The sequence below is a fragment of the Toxorhynchites rutilus genome, chromosome 1, assembly GCF_029784135.1.
Source record: "Toxorhynchites rutilus septentrionalis strain SRP chromosome 1, ASM2978413v1, whole genome shotgun sequence".
NCBI classification, from domain to species: Eukaryota; Metazoa; Arthropoda; class Insecta; order Diptera; family Culicidae; genus Toxorhynchites; species Toxorhynchites rutilus.
Window position 1 is genome coordinate 22,843,635 of NC_073744.1, and position 17,915 is coordinate 22,861,549.

The 17,915-nt window shown below is 36.9% G+C and overlaps 1 protein-coding gene across 2 annotated transcripts in view; it reads right to left on the reverse strand.

Annotated features, from left to right (window-relative positions):
* Positions 1–17,915, reverse strand: part of LOC129779369 (protein similar) — a 355,482-nt gene that overhangs the window by 282,353 nt on the left and 55,214 nt on the right. For both annotated transcript variants that reach the window (XM_055786797.1, XM_055786807.1), the window contains exons 2-5: positions 16,552–16,739; positions 16,162–16,421; positions 15,714–16,102; positions 15,538–15,644 (exon numbers count right to left, since the gene is read on the reverse strand). In XM_055786797.1, the coding sequence (XP_055642772.1) occupies positions 15,538–15,644; positions 15,714–16,102; positions 16,162–16,421; positions 16,552–16,739 (944 nt within the window). The remainder of the gene's footprint in view (positions 1–15,537; positions 15,645–15,713; positions 16,103–16,161; positions 16,422–16,551; positions 16,740–17,915) is intronic.

The window sequence follows — 17,915 nt, forward strand, 5'->3', positions numbered from 1 at the left end:
ACCAGTAATATAAACAGAATCGTTTCTTTTGAGAATAACACAAAATGATGAGAAGTGTTTACATTCCTAGTAGTTTCAAGCCACCAATGTATGACTCTGTATGCATGCTATGGCGAACGCTTGTTTGGCGCTTGGTTTACGTTGTACGAACGATGCCTAGAGGTGCAATTCCACTGAGGCAATACTAAATAACATGTAGCATGATATTTGATACTTGCATGTGTTGTTGTGCTCCCGTGGCCGAGTGGTTAGCGTCATAACTAACATGCCGGGTGTTCGGGTTCGATTCCCGTTCTGGTCGGGGGAATTTTTCGTCAAAGAAATTTCCTCCGACTTGCACTGTGATCACGCGTATTCTAGAGCTTGCCATTCAGAATGCATTCAAGGCGTGTTATTTGGCATAGAAATCTCAACTAAGTACTAATAAAAATGACGCAAGTAATACTACGTTGAAACGGCGAAGTTCCTCTAGGAACGTTAGTGCCATTGAAGAAGAAGAAGAAGATGTGTTGTCATTGTTGTTGTTTCCTCGTGGTGCCAAAGATATATTAATGTAGTTATGAGATGTGGAATAATGGTGCTGGTGCAACATGTATATAATCGACTGTAGTCGAGTCTATGTCAATTGCGAAAAAGGCCACCGGAATAGCGTACGGCGTAAATTGTCAATGCATTGACATGAAATTAATTGCGACATATGATTAGCTAGTGTAGTGTTCTGCGAGGGCAAGAATGAATCATCAATCAATTATCGTCAATTCTACAATGGAAAAACATTCCAGAGATTACTCTACTAAGCAGTTGTTTCTAAAATTTCACAGCAGTATTGAATAATATCCGAAGGTATAAACAAGCGACTTATATAAAATAACAGCGTAGTTCTACGTCAACAATGCGATCGTATCTTGGATATTACCTCCTATAATTCTTTCATTTTCTCATCACTTTCCTCTCCATGTTTCCTGTTCTTTGTTGAATTTTTCACTTTTTCCTCTCTCTACACTTTTTCTTGTTTTCGTTTTCGTCCTATGTAAACTCTTATTTTCTTATCTCCCCTACCCATTTAAAGAAGAAAGAGGGAATTTCTTCTTTAAATGGGTTTTTCATATTTGTTCCATCACTTGTTCCTTTTTTAACTTCAGTGGTTCATTGCTTTTCTTGTATACCTCTGTTTTTTTTCTCTCCCTGTTTTATAATTTCCTCTTTATGCGCTCCAATTTCCTGTTCACACTTCCTTCTCTTTCCTATCTTTTTTGTCACCCGCTTTTCTACCTCTTCCTCCCTTTATTCTTTCTACCTTTTTCTTTTTATCTTGATCTTATCTCCTCTTATCTCATTTTTCGTCTTCGCTTATTCAGATTATGAAATTCGGTATAAAAATATGATATTCAGTGATTTTTCGGTTCCAAAAAAAATCAAATTTTAACATCTGCGACACTAGTAAATGATCTAGTAAATTATCGTGCAAATCAACATATCACAGCAAGTTCGAGAAAAATCGAGATAACTTTTTTTTATTGGCAAAGTGTCGATATTTAACAAAAAATTCGAGATGACAGTAGATCTCAACGTTTCATACAATTTTAAGACATTTGACATCAAAGAATTTAAAAAAAAACTCCGATTTCTTTTACTCCTCCTTATTGAAATTCGAGACAACCATTTTCATTAGCAGTTCATTTGGCACCCTAATGTACCCTCGAAAATCTCCCAATGCATTTTGGGAAACCGAGAAGAGAAATTCAATGCCAAATGACTTAAAAATGCATAAAACGTCGAGATCTAGTGTTATCTCGAAAAAAAATTTTGGCCAAAAATTTACCTTTTGGGACATAATTTCTTTGGCAAACTTAATATGCCTAATATGGAATATTTTGGAATTGGCTTCTAAAATGATTCACACCTCGTTCCTAACCACGTGCAAATCATTTTAATGTTTGTTAGGTATCTTATAGTTATTTTTACTGGGGTAGTTCGAAAAACAATTAGAATAAAATTTATTGTTATTGAACAGCAAATAGCGGTCTCAGAAGGTTTCGGCCAATTCCCGACGTTTAATGCACTTTTAAGTCATTCGGCATCGACAACTTTGAGCGCTTTTAGGCACCCCTAAACCATGCCCCATTGAGATGAACACCCTAGTATACAATTTTGTTAATTTTTATTAGAAAAAAGGTTCAATAGCAGCTTCAGTGTATGAATCTAAGTCCTGAGTCTAACCAATCATGAAAATTCACGTTTTTCAATACAATCCACACTTAAAAATCTTGCAAAGCAACGCATTTACTCGGTGATCGAAAAATTCCAAACCAATCCACAAATAACATAGCATAATCGAACGAGTAGGAATTTGCCACTTTAACGCATGGTATTTGGGCCAGATTCATACCGAGTGTGCGAGATATCGCCCAGCTGGTTGGTGTAATGGTGTAATGTGTGAATCTTCAGGGCAACTCGGTGGCCGAAAAATTCCACACGAATCAAGCGAGCAAATCACCGACAGGTCACAACAACAACTAGAGCATCGTGCCGAACTCATTAACTAATGCCGCCCGGGCGTTTCGTGGAAACCTGCCTGCGGCAAAACATGGCGCATTTGAAACACCTCCGACGAGGTGGACATGGAACCTGTCGAGCTCATACATCATACAAAACGACCCGCGTGCGCTTCAGACGCGTTTAGCGTTTTTTCGCTTCTCATTCTCGAATAAGTAGGGGAAAGGGGGGCACTTTCGGACGGAGGCAGTTTCGAACAACGCTTGTAAAAATTAAGTGGTACAATTTTCAACCAAATTAAAAATATAACTAAGTTAACAGCCCTTCCACCAACAGCTGTCATATGGTTTGATATCTCCTGGTCGTTTATTACTTACGAAAACAAGGCAGTGCCCGTTTTCATACACGTTTCGAAACTTTTGAGCTCGAAGTTGTAAGTATTTCCCTAATTCCTCTGTGAACGATTTAGAAATTTAAGTACACCACCTCAGTTAGTAACTAATATGAAATGAAAAAAACGTGCATATAACTGGGAAATAAAGGTCTATTTATTAGATAAAATTATTATTTGTCTTCGGATGGTGGTGGGGCACATTCGGACACTGTTTAATACCTCATAAAATTTGTATCTGATTGTCGTTTATTAACAAACATCAATTTAGTCTGATTTTTATTACAAGACCTAACGATGGTTCGAAACTACAAAAAGAAATCCGATAGGACCAGCATCAACGAAGATGAGATGGAAAAAGCTATCGAACTAGTTTAGAATAGAACGCTTTCATGATTCCAGTTCACAGGTGATCCAACTAGGTCCATTGTCTTTGCTAATTTCCCAACTAACGGTTGCATAACGGGAAAACTGTTTCTCAATGTTCTGGAACATTTGACAAAGGTAGCAAAAAGCAACGTAAACGAATCAATTCCAAAAAATCAAAAGTCATTAAAAAAGTCATTGCACTTTGGAAACAATTAAATATTTTCGAGAAAATTGCAAAATTCATGTATCTCTTCCACCTTATGTCACAAATCGCTTACAACCGCTGAATGTTTCAGTTATGGGCCCTTTCAAGCAAAAGCTCTCAGATTCCCAGAACGATTGGCTACTCAACCATCCTGGAGAAACTATTTCTATACACGAACTTGCAGGTATAGTTGCATCGGATTATAATGATTCTTTCAATCTGAGTAATATCCTAGCTGGATTCAAAATGACAGGTTGCTATCCATTCTCTGGAAAGGTTTTATCGGACAAGGATTTCGAATGCTCAAATGATTTCACCTACTGGAGCGGAGGTAGCAACTAACTCATTGGGTAATACAACAATGCTGCAAAACATTGCGTCTATAGCACAGATAGATTTTACTTTGGCAACTTTGTCCCCGGAAAATGTTAAACCTTTGCCAAAACCTTCACCGCGGAAAACCACCACTCGAAAACGGAAGTAAGCAAAATCACGAATTTTCAAGCAGTTTCCTTTCAGACAAATACTGATAAACAGAAAAATGCAGAATATGCTGGAAATAAGAGGAAACGGAAGTAATTGTTGATAAACATAAAATAAAAAAAAAATTTCGTTGTCCGATAGTGCCCCAGGACTGTCCGAAACTGCCCCACACATGAGGCACATTCGGACAAAAAGGCAATTTTCAAAAATTCGAATAAACCATTCGTAATCGCATCAACGCACACATCTAACAAGCTCATATGATACCTTGATGTTCAAATGACAACCAGGATGAACTCAGGATTTCTTTTAAAGTTTCAAAAAAATATTAAAAATCAAGGAAAAAAAATGTCCGAATGTGCCCCCCTCTCCCCTACTTGAGGTTGCGTATATGCAGTGTGTGTGCTCTGCAATGTCATAAATTTCTAAACAGTATTGACAACTTATCCACTATTATCGGTCGTAAATCTTTCTCGAAATGAATTGAGAGAGGACAGCAAAAAAGGCTTCCAAGCGAGCCCCCTTTCGGAAAGCCGATGCCAATCCCAGTAGTGGCCGTCAATAGCGCCCGGGACGGGTTTTTTTTCTCTCTCTCGTTTAATGTGAATTATTATCGCAGCTAAATCGATACTTTGATTAAATCGCTAAATTAGCGATACCATGGTTTCGCGGATTAAATTGGCCGCTCTCGTTCACTTACTTCGCGGGGAGATTGATGAAATTCGGTGTCGATAAATATTCATAAAACGCCGCCGCCGCCGTCGTCCGTCGGAAAGTGCGTTAGAGGTGGCGTTTGACGGCAACCTCTGCGGACGACGCGAAATTAATTAAAATGGTCTCAAAATGTCGAATTAGAGCACCGGTGACAAGATTGATTGCGGCGGCTGCAGTTTAAAGCTTAATTTTCTCAAATCGAGTGTCGATTTAGAAGGTGACAGAAGTTCACAGGTTTCAGTACAAGAGCCAAATTATGGCAACAAAACAGAATCAATTGATTTTCCCCTCACGCACCGTTTTCGCCTTCAGTTCCGCGTAACCACCGCAACTCCCGAATTCAACCCCAGTAACGCCCCCCACCCTCACAACTTGCGAATTCAACGCGTTTCACGAAACACGTGAAATCGTTGCCCTCCATTTACGGGCACCATTGTTTGCAAATTCGGGCCTGCGGTCGCATAATGATAAATCGTTGCACAATCAATAAATAAAACAGCAAAATTTCGAGGACGACCGGACCGGACGAAAATGGTTGCTCATTACCAGGCTGCAAGCGCGCGCCCGGTCCGCGGCTGTGGTCACGTGGGTCCTTTTTTCTGGTTTCCCCCGAGGAGAGTGCGTATGTTACGAGTCAATCTCGCGCGTAACGAAGGAAGTGGGGTGCTTACGGCTAAAAATTGTAGATTCGATTAGTAGATAAAATTCAAATCAAACCAATCCGGGCCAACATGGCCATAAATTGCGAAAGGGCAACCGCCACCGCCGCCGTTCACAGATTTGAATAATTAAATTGGCTAGTGGAAAACCAATTCAGTGTCACCCGGCGAGCAGCAATGCACGTGTAGGTGGATGTCGAGAATCATTATAAATAATTACGATATACCCTACACCCCAGCTGCCGATGGATGCTTTACGATCCAATTTGGCACAAATTTATTGCCCAAAGTATTGTGTACTTTCGGGGCATTCCTCTGGCTGTCCATACCCAACGGAACAATCGATAAAGTATCGGACATTTATGGCTCTCAACGAGCCGTTGGTACTGTCCATATCCCGGTCAGAACCTACGTTACAACCTTGTCAAACTCCGGCAAAGTTCAACGATAGCATTCCGCTTCCTCTCCTTCTTTTTCTCTGTACTTTAACCACAATTTACGGCCACACAGCTGAAAGTTCTCATTCGTGTGAAAGTGGTGCACGTAAAGCAGTTGAAGTCGGAAAGTGTTTGCATGTTACATTTCTGCCACTCGCTCAATACACACTGCAAATAATGCACATTTTATTTCGTTCCACCACCGATGGCAGATTTTCAGTGGTCCCGAAGTTTACGATGCTGTTCACCCCTGCCCGTTAGCGATTGCGATTGCGATTGCACTCTAGCGAATGACGGGTTATGGGGCAGCTAGCGGCGGGGTCGAACATTATTAATAGGAAATGAAGCAGTCAGGACGAATTGTAACACATGGGGCTCATTGAAACATGTCTCAAATGCGAGACACTGCACTGTTTACTCATACTTAGGCTTTTTATTTTCCATGTTTCGTAAATAAATCTGCAGATTTGTTCCTATTTTTCATTATTCCTATTTACATACGTAAACACATTACTACATTACTACTCTTCATTACACATTACTACTCTTTTGCTCACTTTTGCAGAAAAATTCAGATCTTTCAGCCTTCGGTTTTTCATTTTCCGTCCGTAGTTTTCAACCAGTTTTCTTACAAATTACCTTTTTCAATTTATTTTTTTTGTTTTTCGTTAATTTTTCGACTTTTGATTTCTATTTTCCTATTTTTTTTAACCTTGCATGTGACGAATTTCATGCCAACTCGACAGGCCGTTGGCAGCACCATTTTAGATAGCAGTGAAACGTTGTGGGTGTAAAGACATGGGTCATTTAAGCAAGATGGCATACTTGAAATATTCGAAAAATAATTAGACTAATTTTGGGAAAAGCCATTTTTTTCTAATTATTTACAAAAAATTATAACATAAAAACTACAAAAGTCATGTCAAAGAATGAAATGTAGGAAATTGTTTAAATTTTCACAAAAAAATACAAAAAAAATTTCGGTGACAAAAAAGCTATTTTAAAAATTTAAATTCATTTTTCTCAAAAACGTATTTTTTCAAATTCCTAAAAATATATATATATGAATAGCCCTTAAAATTTCCAACAAGTCGGAAGATGGGCACTTTTTCAGGGAAAAAGTTTTTCGAACAAAGACTTTTTCATGTTTTCTTTTAAAAAAAATACAACCAATCCTAATTTTGTCTAAAGTCAAGATAGCGATATAGTGTATTAAACAAAGTTTTAGATCTCATAAAAATATTAACTTTTGTCGAAGACGTCAACATTCTGTCTGTTATAGTTTTTCGAAATATGAGTCATTTTTGTATGAAGACTCCTTGTTCATGTTCTTCAAATGTTTCTAAATAGAGAAAAGTTAGTAGATCATGCAAATTGCGACAAATTTGTACATCAAAATGTAACGAATAGAACATTAATAGCATTTTTTCTAAGAAAAACATGAAAAAGTTGTTGTTTGAAAACCTTTTTCGATGTAAATGTGCCCATCGTCTGATGTATGGAAAGCTTGTTGGAAATTTTAAGGGATATTTATATCCATTTTTTCAGAATTTTAAAAGCATGTTTTCGAGAAAAATGAATTTTCATTTTCAAAATATTTTTTTTTCAATGAAAATATTTTCCAAAAAATTCTTTGATAATTTTTAATGAAAACCTAAGTAATTTTCTACATTTCATTCTCTGACCAAAAAGTAGGTAGATCTCATAGTTTTTAAATTAAGATTTTTCGAAAAAATGTTGAAAAACTAAAATGTTGAAAAAAATCTATCAGACCTACAACATTTTAGTCAAAGAATGGAATGTAGGAAATTATTTTGGTTTTCATTAAAAATTACCAAAGAATTTTTTGGAAGAAAATGTCATTGCAAAAAAAATATTTTGAAAACTAATATTCGTTTTTCTCGAAAACATAATTTTTGAAAATTCTGAAAAAATAGACATAAATAGCCCTTAAAATTTCCAACAAGCTTTCCATACATCGGAGGATGGGCACATTAACATGGAAAAAGTTTTTCGAACAACAACTTTTTTCATGTTTTTCTTTGAAAAAATGCTATTAATGTTCAATACATGCTACATTTTGATGTATAAATTATCGCATTTTAAATGCTCTGCTAACTTTTCTCTATTTAGAAACATATAACATGTCAAACGGGAGAATTTACACAAAAAAATGTTACGATCAAAACATTATTTTTTTCAGGAGTCTTCATACAAAAATGACTTATATTCCAAAAACTATAGAAGATAGAAAGTTGATGTCTTCGACAAAAGTTTATATTTTAACAAGATCTAAAACTTTGTCGAACACATTATATCGTTATATTGACTTTAAACAAAATTAGGATAGGTTGTATTTTTTTCACAAAAAATATGAAAAAGTTGTTGTTCGAAAAACTTTTTCCCCGTAAAAGTGCCCATCTTCCGATATATGGACGACTTGTTGGATATTTTAAGGGCTATTCATATATATATTTTTGGGAATTTAAAAAAAAACGTTTTTGAGAAAAATGAATTTTAATTTTTTAAATAACATTTTTGTCAGCGAATTTTTTTTCTCAAAAATGTTTGGTACATTTTTGCAAAAATTTAAACAATTTCCTACATTTCATACTTTTAAAAGAATTTTGTAGGTATCATAGTTTTTATGTTATAAATTTTTGTAAAAAATAAAAAAAAAATTGGCTTTTTCCAAAAAGTGGTCTAATTCTTTTTCGAATATTTCAAGTACGTAAAGTTACTTAATTGACACATGTCATTACACCTACAACGTTCTACTACTATCATAGATGGTGCTGCCAACTCCTAAGACTAGTTGGCATGAAATTCGTCATGTAATATTTTTCCTAGTTTTTCACTCTATCCTAGTTTTACTTCACTAGTTTAACAATGTTCTATTTTTAATTTTTCTTCTAAAAAAAGTTTTTTTTCTATTTTTCCTTCTTCCATGCATCCACCAATTACTACTCTCTTGCCCACTTTCACAAAAAAAACATCTTTTACTCCATTTCTATTTTTGGTTTCGCTTTCTGTCTCATCCGTAACATTTTTCCCTTGTTCCCTTTTTTAATATTTGATTTCTCTAGAAAAAGCTGTTGTTTTTATTTGCTGTTTCATTTTTTTTTCTATTTTTAAACTTGTCTTTATTTCTTCTTCTTCTTCCTATTCACCATATTACTCTTTTTCCCGTTTCTGCAAAAAAAAAAACATTTTAGCCTTCATGTCTCTCATTTCCGTCTTGTATTCCTAATCTTTTTCTAGCTTTCTCCCTTTCACGTCACCTTTTTTCTAGTTGTTTATTCCTCTCTCCTCCCTATTTTTTCTTATCAGGTGTTTTTTGTTCTATCGTATTGCTTTTTATGATTTTTATCACATTTTTCAATTTTAGATTTTCCATTTTTACTTTTTCCGAAAAAATCTCCAATATTTACTTTGTTTCTTGTTTCTCCTTTTCACCATGTTATATTTTATACCTGTATTTGATACACGTCGTCCTATTACTATCATCTATAATTACTATCAATTTCGCAAAAAAAATCAAACCTTTCAACCATTATTTTTTATCTTCACTTTCTTCACTTTTTTTTGTATTCCCTTCAGTTTTTCAAAATTTTGTTCTTCATTTTTCGCAAAAAAAATCTCTTTTTCTTCTTCCTATTCACCATGTTATACCTTATACAGGCAAACCTTTTTTTGTGCGGGGGATAGGGACCGCATAAAAAAAATCGCATAAAAAAATCGTGCAAAACTTCACCAGTAGCATTAAAAAATCGTGTTCGGTACACATTTTGCAAAAAAACTTTTTTTTGTGCGGTAGATAGGGACTGCATAAAAAAAGTTTCCTCTAAGAAAATAACTCAAATCCACGCCGTCCACTGTTCAATTTCCTTTTGTTCCCCTGCTTTGCGATAGGACAGTTTGCCTCATCGGTTGCGAGTGGCTGTTCTGTGCTTTTAGTTGCATGCCGAAACGTGATGCTGTTAATGATAAAACTTAGAGCATTTGATGGGAGGAGTGGAATGATTTCAGAAGTGGATAATTGAGACGCAAATATACTCTTTTCGCACTGAAATGCATATAAACCATCGAAAAAAAATTAATGGACGATAACTTCGTCAAATATGCTTCTTTTCATGTACGCACAAAAAAAACGCACAAGAACAGAAAACCGCACAAAAAAAATTACACAAAAAAAATTTCGCACAAAAAAAACCGCACAAAAACAGGTTTTAGTGTACATTTATTTAATACCTGTCATCCAATTACTACTCTTTTGTTCAGTTTTACAAAAAAAAATCAAAGCTTTCAGCCTTCAGCCTCCATCTTCTATCTGCATTGTTCTCCAGATTTTTCCCTTTTAGGAATATTTTACAATCTCTGATATTTTTTTAATCTCTGATAAACATCTCTGATTTTCTTCTATTTTTTCTGCTTCTTCCATGTTATATTTCATACATGTATTCAATACCGTATTTAATCTAATATTTGTGCATTCATATTCTTTCTTAATTTTCACCAGTTTTGTCATTATTCTTAATTTTTCTTGTTTTTATTTTCCATGTTTCGAATAAAAAAATAAGATGTTTTTTCTTCTTTTTCCTTTTTCTTCTTATACAGCCATTCCATGCCAATCCGATATAGTGGTTCTCAGATTTCCATCAAAATAGTAGTTTCATTCCTTATCGCAAAATATGAGACCGGTATTTTTTTTATTTTTTCGTTAGGGTGACCGTTTCGATTTTAGAGTGGTCCGAAAAAATTTTTCCCATTTTTTCCAAAAATTACTTTTTTTTCTAAATTTCATAACTTTTGATACGCTATGCCGACCTAAGTGATCGACATGTCAAATTAAAGTCAATTAGTTTCAATTCAATTTAGTCAATTTAGCTTTTTTAAAAAAAATGTCACTTGCAAAAATTTTGGATTTTGTTTTCGTAATTATTGATTGTATCTATTTCTTATAGTTTACATAATTTCGGGACCAAAGACGCTATATATTTTTTATATTTCCTCTAGAAAGCTGAAGATTTTTTACATAAAATATCTCAAAATCAGAAATGTGTCCCTTTTCTTTTTAAGTTATGATTTTTCAAAGTTAACCGATATTTCGGAATATCATTTATTTCTCCTTTTTTCCTATTCTCAAAGTGATTATTATTTGTATCATTTTGTTATAGTTTTCATGGTTTCGGGACCAAGGGCGCTATATTTTTTATATTTTTTCTTGAAAGCTGATGATTTTTTACATCACATCCAAAAATCCAAAAATCAGAGATGTGTTCTATTTCGTTTTTGAGTTATATTTTCAAAGTTAACATGTTTTTATTTTTCGTTCGATATTCCGACTAGACGAGAATTATGCGAATATAATTCCATTTTTTTTTCGCAAGTTTGTTTGATATTTCTTCAAATAAGACTAGCTTATTGACTTCAATTGATTATATCGATAATATGAATCGGTTCGTTGACTCAAAAGTTATGAATTTTTGAACGTCATTTTTTGAAAAAATTGGAAAAATTGATTTTTTAGGCCATCGGTTAACTATGAAAAATAATTACTAAAGAACAAAAAAGAACACATCTCTGATTTTAGCATATGTTTTGTAAAAAATCCTCAGCTTTCTAGAAATAATATAAAAAATATAGCGCCCTTGGTCCCGATACCATTAAAACTATGAAAAACAAATACAATCAATAATGACAAAATCAAAACCTAACATTGTTGCAAGTGTAACATTTTTTCAAGTAAATTTAAGCTAATTAGCTTTAATTTGATATATCGACCATCTAAATCGGTTCAGTAGTTCACAAGTTATGATTTTGGGAAAAAGGGGAAAAAGTTGATTTTTCGGATCACCGTAAACTGGAAATGGTCAGCCTCTTGTAAAAATATGTAAAGGGTCTAATGTTCTGCGGTAAAGAACAAAGTTACCACTTTTCACAAAATTCTAAGAACCAGTATATCGATTTGGCATGGAAGGGCTGCAAAAGTATAATAAAACAAATATTCTGAATAAACAATAAAACTTATTGTTAATTTTGCTTCCATCTTTTGATCTGTCACAAATTCTTCACTCTTCTTCTACTCTGTCCCAATAATGTTCTATTCTTTTTCTCCTGCTGTCGTCTTCTTGCTCTCTTCTTAAACTTGTCTTGTTCTCATCTCTTCCACCCGTACAATTCTCTTCCTTTTTTTCTTGTGTGCTCACCTGATTTTCTCATATGAATAATTATTTATTTCTTATTATTTATTATTTATCATTTATTATTCATTATTTATCATTTTTTATTCATTTTTTATCATTTTTTATTCATTATTTATCATTTATTATTCATTATTTATCATTTATTGTTCATTAATTATCATTTATTGTTCATTATTTGTTATTTATTCTTTACTTTCCGTTCGTTAACGTCATCCCACTGGTAAAATAATATAACAAGATTTTTTTTGACGTAGGACTACGTCTAACCGGAAGATATAGGGGGTGAAATGGAAATCTAGGCACTGAACAAGTAGGAATAAATGCAAGATTTGGAACGCTTATAACTCGAGCATTTCTCAATAGATCGCAAAAGTTTTTGCATCAATTGATAGGAAATATATCTACGCATCTATCATAACAAATAGCATTTCATTTTTCTTGAGATAAATAATAGAATAATTGTGAAATATCAAGCATTGTCCAAATGCACTATGTGCCCATTTTTGATTGGTCCATTTTGTGCTCCTCAAATCGTACCGACCAAAACGGGCAACCAGAGCAGCAGCGAAATAGAATGAAGCACGATTGGAAAGGAAAAAGAAAAAAAATGAACGAAACATTGGTCGCAGTCTCACACATGCGTAATTCTCGAGCCAGCCAGTCAGCTTAAAAATCCCCGCTCCGCTGCCGTAAGGATCATTCTCATCCAAACCGTACACCACATCGGTTCGCATCACAACACATCAACAAACCAACCCAAGCAGCCATGTCTGGACGTGGTAAAGGAGGAAAAGTGAAGGGAAAGGCAAAATCCCGCTCGAACCGTGTTGATCTGGAGTTCCCCGCAAGGGTAGCTAGGCCGAGCGCGTTAGTACCAGTGCACCAGTCCACCTAGCCGGCGTTATATAGTTTCAGCCGCCGAAGTGATCGAGTTAGCTGGCAAAGCTGCTCGCGACGATAAGAAAACCCACATTCGGAACAGAACACATTCGGTTCGGTGGACATCAAGACAACAGGCATTTGCAGCGAGTGGCGAGTGGCAAACGCAATCGCAAAACGGCAAAAGTTTGTTCTTTATACAAACTGCTTTGGTGGCAAATCCAGAACAAGGCGGCATCGAGGGCGTTCGAATAGGTTTTTTTTCAAAACCACGAGTACAAAGTTTTCTAAATTGGAACCATTCCTTAAAACAAAGCGCCTTGTCAGGGCCATTAAACCTTCCAAAAAAGAGTTTAGGAAATACAGTTCAATGCTTTCTAAAACATTATCCAAAATAATAATAAAACACAAATTGATTTTTTCATAATTTGTTTGCCAGGATCTGATGAGTATGTGAATTTGGCAGTTGTTCTGAGCTTATTGATAGTTGGGAACTTTCCAGATTATTCAATTTTCACCAATTCTTAAATTGTTTCCAGATTGAAAGTACAGTAATTTACAATTAGTTCGACATTTAGCTAATTGAACGGACATGTAATGCGACTTATTTAGTTGGACATTTTTGTAAGCATAGAGATCCAAATTATGACCCCACATTGAAAGTCGACACTGTACCACTGTCATCGCAAATGTTCAATTACAGGTTAAAATCGCCTCCAATGCGACACTGAGTGGCGCTTCGGCACGTCGCATTGAATGTAATTTACTGTACAACATGTCACAAAGCTGGATGGGAAGAAATTGTCCAACTGTGAAAGCTGTGGCGAGTGGCAACAAATCGCTAAACAGGAAGGTTTAGCCGAACAAGATGGGGATATCGAGTGAAAACAAAACAATAAACTCTTTAGATTGAAGATAATTTTGTGATCCTGAAAAGGACCCTTTTTAGCCTGCATGTGAATCCAACGAGCGAACAAATCATAATGAATGTATTTTTTTGCCATCGCTCCCTTTTAACGCTCATTCGTTCGTCTCGTTGGACTCGCCTCTTTGGCTGAGTCTGCCGATTTGTCTCTATCCTGTGAGTGTGTACCGCTAGAGTATAAAACACGCGGACCCCAAAAAATATCTTATTTTCTTTCAAACCGTAAACCCGTGTGGTTGTACGGCATCGGCATCGTGGACGTAACAAAGGAGGACAAGTTAAGGGAAAGGCAAAGTCTCACTCGAACCGTGCAGGTCTCCAGTTCCCTGTTGGTCGCATTCACTGATTGCTCCGCAAGGGTAACTAGGCCGAACGGATTGGTGCCGGAGCACCAGTATACCTAACAGCGATTATAGAGTTTCGGCCGTCGGAGTGCTCGAGTTGGCTTGCAAAGCTGCTCAGGACAATCAGAAAACCCGCATCAAGAACAGAGCAGCTTCGGTTCGGCGCTCATCAAGGCAACAATTAGTTTCAGTGAGTGGCAAAGTGTTTCTCCGGCACGTCGCATTAAATGTAATTTACTGAACAACATGTCACAAGCTGGATGGGAAGAAATTTTCCAACTGTGAAAGCTGTGGCGAGTGGCAAACGCAATAGCTAAACAGGAAGGTTTAACCGAACAAGATGGGAATATAGAGTGATAACAAAAACACAACACCAAAGGTTCTTTTCAGAACCATCAACATATTCAAAAAGAGTAAACAGTAAACTAATCCATTTTTCAGGTAGATAGGTAGGTATTCACGTAGGAGAAGAAAATAAAACAATATATTTAAAATATATATTTAACAAAAGCTGTCCCCTTTGTATAGTCCTACGTCACTCCAGTTATGTCCCCGACATTACCCACCCGTCTTTTGTGATACGAAATTCATAGAACATAACTCAAAAGCATCAAAATTAATAACATTTAAATCGCCCAAATTGGAGATCTGAAAAAAGATCTGTTGCTCATTGGGCACTCAAACGCTTCATGAAAGATATAAGGTTTTTAGAGCGAGTTCCGATGTTTCTTATTCTTAGCCGAATAACGATCATCCAAAACAAAATCGCAATATCTCTAAATCCGAAAACCAAATAATTGATCGTTGGGTACATACAACAACGTCAGTCTTCGAAAGATGCTTATCGCCCGCCAGCAAAACACATCGAGGAGCGTGTTTGAGCTCATTGTCGTTATCCTTAGCTATTTGCATTTTGTTATGCTCCCCTCCCATTCGCTCAACTCACATCCTTCGAATGCCTTACTGTGTTCCCACATTGTCGCATTCGAGCATACATCATCACACACTCAATGTCTTCCCGATGATGATGTTGATGTTTTCTCCACATCCCGGAATTGCTGGAAGCTAATCAGAAAAGCTCTCACACATGCCGTTGGTGGATGAGGACGGAAACGTGGGCGTGCATCATAAAACTTTATACACTGAATTTAATTTTCAAATTATACCCGATTTACGATGGAAACTGTATAACGTTGGGTGGTGTTTGACGAAAGCTGCGCGATGGAAAAGTCTGTCTTTTTCTTCTTTGCGTGTTATTAGGATGCCTTCGCCTCCTTCTCAGACAAACTTTTGCCGCCGAAAGGTTTTTACATTTTATGCGGCGGAGTTCTAAAGCGCCTACACGCGAACCAGAATATTTAGTCATTATGAGACCCCCACATTGTGGGATCTAATGCTCATTTACTTATTTTATGTGTCTCACACTCACCATTTTTGAAGGTTCCCATCAGATTCTCCGAATCGATGCCATGATGACACTCGTAAAATGGTTTGCCCATCAAATCGGCCGGATTGTATCCCAGAAGAGTGAACATTCTACAACAACAAAAAATAAGCTTAAATTAACACAGCACGCAACAGATAAACATGAGGCGCCGAACATACTTATCATCCACATAGCTGAACTTCATATCCAACGAATGCTTGCTCAGAAAAGTGCTCGAGTCCAGCGGGACCTCGATGTTGGAAGGATGCGGAAGGGGTCTGGCGACGGCCACCAGCTGGCGCTGGCCATTCTCCTTGCACGCGATGTGCCCCGTGACATGGATAACTTTGTACGAAGCGCTCTTGATGTTGACACTCCGCCCACGGCTGGTCAGGGTGCACTTGAGACGCAGGAAAAAGTCGCGATTTTCCAACGGCTTACACTCACTGTTGGTGACACCCTTCAACAGCTCCGAGGGGCTGTGGTGACGACCGTTCAAAGCCTCACGCAGTTCCTCGTGATCACACTGGTGGCTGTACTCCCAGATCGGTTGGCCCATCACATCGATCTGAAAAATTGTGAGTTTATAAGATTTCCATCCTGCTCAGAACGGTATGGGATGCTTACCTGTGAAATTCCTAGATACTCGCTCACGTTCTCCGATATGTACGTTACGTCGCCATCGGCCGAAAGAACCAACAGAAAACCATCCAACGTTTGGAGGAAGAATTTTTCGTTTTCCAGCGTCAGCTCTCCAAGATTGAGTTTCTTTTCACCAACCGACCCATCGGATTCATCACTGTTTCTGGAGGTCTCCCCCTCCGCATCGTCCTCCTTGATTTCACTCTCAGCCACAGCAGCTCCGCTGCTGCCACTTGATGTTGGGACTGTATGTGAGAATAAAAAAACACAAAATAAGCTTTCGGTTTAGTACAACAAGCACCACCTGGTTGTGAATGTGGGAAGCAAAAAGCTCTCGCCGGCGCGACAAACACAACAAGAAAAACCTCTACTCACACAACTCAAGCATATCGCGAACTCTGAGATACGCAATCGACAGACGCATCACGGACGCCTTATCCAGATGGTCAACATCCTCCTGGCGCATCGGAAGGAGACCCGCCAGCTCCTGGAAGATCTCCGTCTCGCGAGACCGCCGGCAGCGGGCCGCATCGCGGGACTTCTCCTTGCGTTTCTCGTTGTTCCTGAGGGAAGGAGAAAAAGAGAACGAAATGTTGAAAAATGGTTTTAACTTCACACGCTAGGATTGTTAAACCAAATTTGAATAAAATTTGGTGAAAAATCATCTTCCTCAATTTGTAATTATCCGACGAATTCATCGCTCCAGTGACAAAGTTGTTTCTTATTTTGCACGCAAAGAAAACAACTTATGTTAATAGGGGAAAGTCGAATTTTATTTTGAATTTTCCTAATTTTCGCATTTTCCTTCAGAATTTTCCGAAAATTTTCAATCGATATATTTGGTTGGAATATGTTTGGTTGAAATATGTGTATTATTTTCACTGGACTCCCTCTCCATTACAAAGGAGAGAGGGGTGTCATACCATCATAGAAACATTTCTCGTATCCAAAAACCCACACATCCCAAATTTGGCTTGATTAGTTCTCGAGTTATGTAGAAGTTTGTGTTTCATTTGTATGGCAGCCCTCTTGCCTTTAGAGAGGGGGAAGGATTGTCAAACCACCATATAAACAATTATTGCCCTCTAAATTCCCCATATGCAAATTTTTTTTTCGTTTGCTCGATTAGTTCATGAGTTATGTAGAATTTTTTTTATTTGTATGGCAGTTCTCCATTTATTGCACCTTAAAACCTCCACATGCCAATTTTGGTTCCATTTGCTTGATTAGTTTTCGAGTTATACAGAAATTTTAGTTCTTTTTGTATGGCAGCCCCCCTCTAGAAAGAAGGAGGAATTTCAATTCACCATAGACACGTTTCGTGCCCCCTGAAACCTTCACATACCAAATTTGACTCCATTTGATTGATTAGTTTTCGAGTTATGCAGAAATTTGTGATTCATTTGTGTGGTAGCCTTCCCTTAGAGAGGGGGAGGAGTGTCGAACCACCATAGAGACGTTTATCGATCCCTAAAACCTCTATATGCCAAGTTTGATTCCATTTGCTTAATAAATTCTGGAGTTTTTCAGTCCCCCCCCCCCCCTCTTTAGAGAGAGGGAGGAGTGTAAACCACCATATAAACATTTATTGCCCCCTAAAACCTCCACATGCCAAATTTGGCTCTGTTTGCTTGATTAGTTCTTGAGTTATGCAGAAATTTATGCTTCATTTGTACTCCCCCCTTGGATGATTTTTCGGTTTTCAAAAAATCTAAATTTTGACATCTGCGACACTAGTA